The sequence below is a fragment of the Eubalaena glacialis genome, chromosome 5, assembly GCF_028564815.1.
Source record: "Eubalaena glacialis isolate mEubGla1 chromosome 5, mEubGla1.1.hap2.+ XY, whole genome shotgun sequence".
Classification (NCBI taxonomy): domain Eukaryota; kingdom Metazoa; phylum Chordata; class Mammalia; order Artiodactyla; family Balaenidae; genus Eubalaena; species Eubalaena glacialis.
Window position 1 is genome coordinate 904,608 of NC_083720.1, and position 6,837 is coordinate 911,444.

At 63.3% G+C, this 6,837-nt stretch overlaps 1 protein-coding gene across 1 annotated transcript; it reads right to left on the reverse strand.

The window, feature by feature from the left end:
* Positions 1-352: 352 nt before the first annotated feature.
* LOC133092500 (proline-rich protein 36-like) lies at positions 353-6,593 on the reverse strand. Its single transcript, XM_061191800.1, has 9 exons — positions 6,508-6,593; positions 5,509-5,702; positions 4,904-5,051; positions 4,444-4,735; positions 4,179-4,366; positions 2,373-2,432; positions 1,919-2,258; positions 802-938; positions 353-599 (listed from the first exon to the last, which is right to left on the reverse strand). The coding sequence occupies exons 1-9, from the start codon at positions 6,591-6,593 to the stop codon at positions 353-355; spliced, it is 1,692 nt and encodes a 563-aa protein (XP_061047783.1).
* Between the last annotated feature and the right edge of the window lie 244 nt (positions 6,594-6,837).

Genomic DNA, 6,837 nt, shown 5'->3' on the forward strand with positions numbered 1-6,837 from the left:
TAGTGTCTGTGCTTTAATTGGAAATAGAACAGGCCAAATTGTAAATCGCTTTTCTGTCATCTGTCTCGTCTCCACGCTGGTCCCGGGAGGGGAGGCCTCAGAGGGCGGCCTGCCACCTGCGAGTGGCTGGCCCTGAGGCCCCGGGCAGCCTTCACCCCTTTGCTCATTCTTGTCGCTGCCTCAGGCCAGCGCTGGAATTACAGGCTATGTCTGCACCCCACAAACTGATATGAACGGGCTCTGAGGACCCACAAAACCAAGGGAAACTCAGAGGGTGTGTTTTACAAAGAGGAGGTTTAATGGTCTTTCTCCAATCAGACTGTCGAGGCCAGGAGGCCTGAGATGAGGACGGTCACTCAGTCTGGGGCCCCCAGCTCTCAGCGTCCCTCCGGGAGGGCCGGCAGCCGGATGGGCAGGACCGCTCCGGTGGCTCCGTATCCGCTGGTCTGGGTGGCGGTGGGCAGAGGGGCCGAGAAGGGCTCTTCCCCAGGAGCTCTGAGGGCCTGAAGATGCCCAATCCCCCAACGCCACCTCCCACGCCGGGCTCAGAACAGCCGGGGGTGGGAGGGGCTGCCACCTGCAGTTGGGCCCCGACGTCCCTGCAGAGGCCACCAGCAGTCACAGGTTCAGCGACGGCCTGCAGACCTGAGAGTGACCCACCGTACGGCCAGCACCAACACGAGCAATGCTGTCTTCTTTAACTGGCTGACTTGTTTTATCACAATAGTCTTCGCATGGTTTTAATCCTGCCTGGGGTGGGGCGGGCCCCTGACTTGGACGCGCGGGGGAAGTTCCTCCCACTGGGCAGTGACATGAGGTTTTGTGACGTGGAAGTCAAACGCGGGGATGGGGGACGCGGGGGTCAGTGCCAGGCACGCGCCGCTCGCTGTCAGCTCCGGGCAGCCGTGGCTCCACGTGGGTGTGGCCGCCGAGACGCCCTGCCGAGGCTCGCGGGCAGGGCGGGCAGAGCCCCCCGCAGGACAGGCCCCCGCCCAGCCGGTCCCCCTTGCCTTGCCCTCCGGACGCAGGACGGGTGGCTTCCTACCACCTCGGGCTTCAAGTCTTCCAACCCCCGTGGAGCCACTTCTCCCAGCCGCAGTCCCTCCATTGAAACCATGCCTGATCTGTTTTTTCTTCAGTTATACGTTTTCAACATCACACATCAGTGCCCTGTTCCCATGCCAAGAACTCCCACTTCCATCTCCCTGCCCCTCCTCCCAAACCAGCTCCCAAACCAGCTCGGGGCTATTTTAATGATCCTTTTTTAACATTTTTTTTTAAATTTATTTTTATTTTTGGCTGCGTTGGGTCTTTGTTGCTGCGTGCGGGTTTTCTCTAGTTGTGGCAAGCGGGGGCTACTCTTCATTGTGGTGCGCGGGTTTCTCATTGCAGTGTATTCTCTTGTTGCGGATCACGGGCTCTAAGTGCGTGGGCTTCACTAGTTGTGGCACGTGGGCTCAGTAGTTGTGGCTCGCGGGCTCTAGAGCACAGGCTCAGTAGCTGTGGTGCACGGGCTTAGCTGCTCCGCGGCATGAGGGATCTTCCCGGACCAGGGCTCGAACCCGTGTCCCCTGCATTGGCAGGTGGATTCTTAACCACTGCGCCACCAAGGAAGTCCCTGTTTTAATGATCTTATTGACATAACAAACATTAACTTGTTGCTGTCTCTCACAGGCAGTATTTCCTGACCCACGTTGTAGACCCTTCCGGGTAGATCCCACCGCAGGCCCCGCCGTATAGACTGAATAATCTCACATCCCGGCTCACTCGCTGGACCTCGCTGAGCCCCCCAGACCCCCAGGTGCCAGGCACTATTCTGGGAATGCCGCTGAATCGACAGAAAGAAAAACCAACAAACGTGCCCTCCTTGGGGGGCTACACGCTGGCGGGATGGACACAGACACCACGAGACGCTCACCCCACCCCAGGCAAAGGTGAGCCCCGGAGAAAGGAAAGCGGGTGGAGGAGGAACTGCCATGACACAAGGGGAGGAAGTGAGGGGCGTGTGGTCCCAGGCACGGGGGACAGCAGGAGCAGAGGCCTTGAGCAGGGGCTGGGGCACGGCAGGCCCCGGCATGGCTGGAGAGGACTGAGCGCGGACCACGTGGTCAGAGAGGCCCCGGGCCCAGGCCATGTGGGGTTCTACTCCCCGCAGAGGACGGGAGGTGGACTCGGGGAGGCCGAGGGCTGGGGAACGGGCTGCTGCAGCCTTGGAGGCGGACAGGTGCTGGCCCAGGGCAGCCCCCACACCGTGCGCCCTGGAGGGCCGGGCGGCCAATGGGCTGACTGAGGGGCGGTGCTGGGGGCAGGCCGCGGAGTCGGTTTCAGCCCAGGACACCCAGGTGGAGACATGGACGGGCCGCTGGACTCACCGGCCTGGGACCCAGGACCAGGCAGCTGGAGGACTAACTGGGGTTGTCCGCACCTGTGGCCTGGGAATCAGACGGGACGGGATCAGGGCAGGAAGAGGCCCAAGGACGGAGCTGCGTGGTCTGAACCTAGGAGGGGACGGACGAAGGGACAAGAGAAATGGCCACAGGTGGCGTGGGGTCTCAGGAGAGGCCCAAGGGTGCGTCAGAAAGGAATGTCATGAGTGTGCTCCTGTGTGTCAGTGGGTGTCCACGTGTGTCCACGTGTGTCCACGCGTGTGTTTGCATGGGCATCTGAGTGTGGGATTCTACATACGTCCACGTCAATCCCTCTGTCTGTACGTGTACATATCTGTGTAGCCACGTGTGTGTCTGTGTGGTCTGCCTGTGGGATTCCTGTAACCTTGTGACCGTGTCAGTATTGACTATCGTGTGTGTCCGCACGTGTCTGTGTGTCTGCATGTGTCCCTGTGTCTGTATCCATTTGTGTGCATGGGGGTCTGGGGGAGAGGCAGGGGTGGACAGCGGGGTCAGGATCCCAAGCACAACCCAGGATGAGCCGCCTGAACCAGGCAGAACCCGGAGGGTCCCCCACCCCCTGGAGGACGTAGTCAAGTCAGGTTAAGGCCACTCGGGCTGCCCTCGGGGTGCGGATTGGAGGGACTGTGCTGTAGTCACCGAGCCAGGGGTGACCTCGGGTCCTCCCAGCCGCCATCGGGCTACGTCTGTCCCAGGGCCGGGGCTCTGGGCTGGGCAGGGCTCGGGGCCGAGCTGCCCGAGGTCAGACGCTGAGCCCCCCCGGGCCTCCCCGCGCCAAGCGGGGCAGCCGAGTGTCGATTCTGCGTGACTGACTCATTGATTGCCTCACCGGGGTTAATTAATTAATTAGGGGCGGCCGCGGAGGACGGTGGGCCTGGCTGGGAATGGGTCCCACCACCAGGAGCTTTATTAGTACATAAAATGAGTGTTTAAAACCCACACGGCCACGAGTACGCTGTTGAGGCTTTTCATTAAACAAACCTATAAAATTACTTGCCTCATTATGTATTTTGCGACTCCCTCTGCCTTCCTGCCCCCGCCCACCTGCCTCCTGCCCCCGCTCTAAGTGCCTATTTGAAATCAATTTCTCTAATAATGGACTTAATGAGCTCATCAATTAGGGCTGCCATAACCAAATGTAGCCGTGCTCTGCGGGTATCAGTTAAACTCTGGAACTAATTTCCATGCTTCATCTATCACGAGGGCGCCCACGACATTTGGCTGCTGCTCCGGGACGATAGGGAGACCCCGGGCCCTTCCCTGCTGGCCGAGAGGGGCGGCCCTGGAGAGGACAATGAGGACAGAGCCGCCCGCCCGGCCCGAGCGGCTGGGGCTCGAGGCGCGGCCGTGCCCGGCGTAATTAGCAGTAATGGATGACACGCTCGGCCCAGATAAGACAGTCGTTCCACATGGAAAATCCCATTACGCCTTCTTACCTCTCCCCGCGCCTCTCACAGAGCTGCCCCGGACCCCCCACCCCTTTAAATAACGCCTCATGTCTCCCCAAATCCCTGCTGCCCACAGGCCGGAGCTGCAGGAAAGCCTGGCCTGCCCAGGTGGGGTGGGGTCCGGCCCTGGGAAAGCGTCCAGGGGCAGGCAGAGCCCAGAGAAGCCCAGAGGGAGGGAGGGAACCAGGAGAGAAGGTTCTGGAAGCTGGACCAAGGGGTGTCTGGAAAGGGAGCATTGGGGGGCGGAGCTGTTGCTGAACACAGCAAGGCGTGTCCCTGGGTCCAACAGCCCAGGGTCAGGACACTGTGAGGGGCTGCGAACCAGGTGAGACGCCGGAGGGAGGGACAGGGCAGAGGGAGGGGGCAGCTGGCCAGGGAGACCGCCTGTGAGTGGGCGGGTGGGTGAAGCTGCTGGAAGTCGAGGTTGCCCAGTTCTTCGACAGAGTCCGCTGCCGAGTAGAGGCTCAATACAGGGGGGCGGATGGACGGATGGAAGGCAGTCTGCTCCAGCTGGAAGGTTTCATATGAAAAGCTGCAGAGGGATGGCCGTGCTGGTTGCTGCATGTCCTGCCCTGACACCACCCCACCCCCAAGCTGAGGAGTGGCCGCCCGACAGAGATGAGGGCGGCCAGGGCCCCAGACTCAGGGCTGTGAGTGTGTCCCCAGCCAGACACCCTCTGGGGGAGGCAATGAAAGCCAAGGGACAGAGCCAGCTCTCCTGGCCCCCCCGCCACTGCCCCCGCGCCCCAAGCACGGCCCTGCAGGCTCCCCAGACTGTAGGCCTGTCCTCCCTGCAGACCTGGGCTGCCCTCGCTCTCTGCCCCTGGCTCTGCACCCCCAGCCTCAGGCTGAGCCCCGCCATCCTGCTGTTCCTTCTGCCTAGAAAAGCCCGGAAAAGCCCGGGAAGCCCCTGGGCCTGGCGTGGCAGCGGTTGCAGTCACCCCACGGTGCCCCCACCCCACCCTGGGAGAGACACACACACGCACGCGCGCACACACGCGGGCGCGCGCACACACGAGAAGGAAGCAGAGCAGCAGAGGGGGGCACCGGGTGAGGATGCTGGGGCTGGGGGGCTGGGGGCGAGGGCGTAAGGAGCTGGAGCTGGGGGGCGGGACGGGGGCGGGACGGGGGCGGGACGGGGGTGGAGTGGGGGGCTGGGGGCGGGGGGCTGGGGCGAGGGTGTAAGGAGCTGGAGCTGGGGGGCGGGACGGGGGTGGAGTCGGGGGCTGGGGGCTGGGGGCGGGGGGCTGGGGGCGCCCCCTCCCCCCGCGCCTCCGGGGCCCCATCGCTCCTCCCCTCAGCCCCTCCCGCACCACCCCTCCCCCACCCAAGCCCACTCGGGCAGGGAGGGGTTTGGGGCGCCCCTCCCCACCTCCGGAAGCCAAGGCTGGGGCGGGCGGGGCCGGCCCAGCCCGCCCGGCCCCTCCTGGCGGCTAGTGGCGCGCGTGTCGCCGCTTAGCCCGCTGCTCCTGGCGATTTGTCATAATCAGCCGGGCTTTTCTCATTAGAGAAATGCCATTATCCGGCTTTATCAGCAGCTGCGAGGAATTGCCGTCCAGCGCACCGCCGGGCCCAGCCACCTCCTCCCGGCCGCCCTCCGGGCTGGCCCCGCCCCTCCCCTCTCACCCAGCGGGAGAGCACTTGAGACTGACCAAGCGATGTGGCCATGTGGCGGGGAGGCCACACAAATCCTTGGAGCCTCTGCCTCAGCTCTGCCCATTCCCAGCTCTCCTGCCCTGGGCACATCCAGGCCCTGAACTTGGGGTGAATTGAGCTGGGGTCCCAGGAGACAGCCCCAGACTCATTCAGCTGCCCAGGGAGGGACAGTACCGTGGTCCTCAGGGGCCTGGAGGGGGTCAGAGGGCAGGAGTGGGAGGTGGAGGGATGGGCGGCAGGCGGGACAAGGCAAGGCTTTTGAAGACGGAGAAGGACCAGCCCATCTGTGCTGATGGGATGCTGGGGGGGGGGGGTGATGATGGAACCAGGAGGGGGACCCTGTGGGGTCAGTGGCCTGGGAAGGCCAGAGGGCAGGATGGGACACACAGAGCCTGAGATGCAGCCAGCGGGGCTGGACCTGGGCCCCTCAGAGGCTCTCCCCCTGCCCCTCAGCCAGCCAGCCTCCCTACAGATGGAGACCCCTCCTGACCCCCGCTCAACACCCTCCTGCAGTCCTGGCCCCTCCCCACCACTAGCTGGGCCAGAGTCAGGGGCCAAGTGAGGGGCCAGGCCCTCCTCAAGGTCTCACTTGCCAGGTCCCTCATGGGAGCCATCCTTGGCTGCGCTCTGGGCCCCCGTGTCTGCCCAGGTGCAGGTTGGACCCCTCAGAACATCCTTTCTTCCCTGACTGCGCAGCCCCAGGCAAGGGTGGGCAGCTGGAAGTCCTGTCCCTTGGGGTCTCTGAGAGCTGGCAGCTCACTGCTCAGTTGCTCAGAAACAACTGTATTAACACCAGGTGGGACCACGGCCACTCAGGTGGGGCTTCTGCACACTGTCATCTGTGTCAGGAGCGGAGGGGCAGATGCCTCTGTGTGAGTGAGGGTCCCAGCCCTGGACTTGGGCTCCTGGCGTTGTGGGCTGGAGGCCCTACAGGGAACCCGAATGGCCTCTCGGCCACCAGTCAGCACCTGGTCACTGGATTAGCTGTGACTCACCTAATGACCCACTGGCCAGACATTGACCAAAATCCCGGTGTGGGAATACTGTTCTGGGTGTCCACTGTGACGGCCGAGACCACCATCGGATTGTCCACAGGCCTGGGCAGGGCTAGATTTTGGCCCCAGAGTACTCCCCAGGGGTCGGAAGCCCTGAGTGTTATCCATGGGAGGATCAGGTGGGGCAGGCAGAGCTGAGCTTTCTGCATCCAGAGAAGTGCAAGCAAATCACGTGCACCGACTCCCATCAGCTCGCCACTGGGGGGTGCGCCAGGGGCAACCGAGAGCCTGTCCCACAGTGCTGGGAAGGGCTTCAGATGCAGAGAAGTG

Bases quoted from the DNA above. Each gene is read 5' to 3' on its own strand.
- LOC133092500 (XM_061191800.1), bottom strand. From the start codon at position 6,593: ATGGTGGTCTCGGCCGTCACAGTGGACACCCAGAACAGTATTCCCACA. The intron at 4,736-4,903 runs GTGCCCCCCTCT...GGGCTTTTCTAG, and splicing joins AGCCCCAGCATCCTCACCCG to GCAGAAGGAACAGCAGGATG. The intron at 2,433-4,178 runs GTTCGCAGCCCC...TCTGATTCCCAG, and splicing joins TCCCTCCGGCGTCTCACCTG to GCCACAGGTGCGGACAACCC.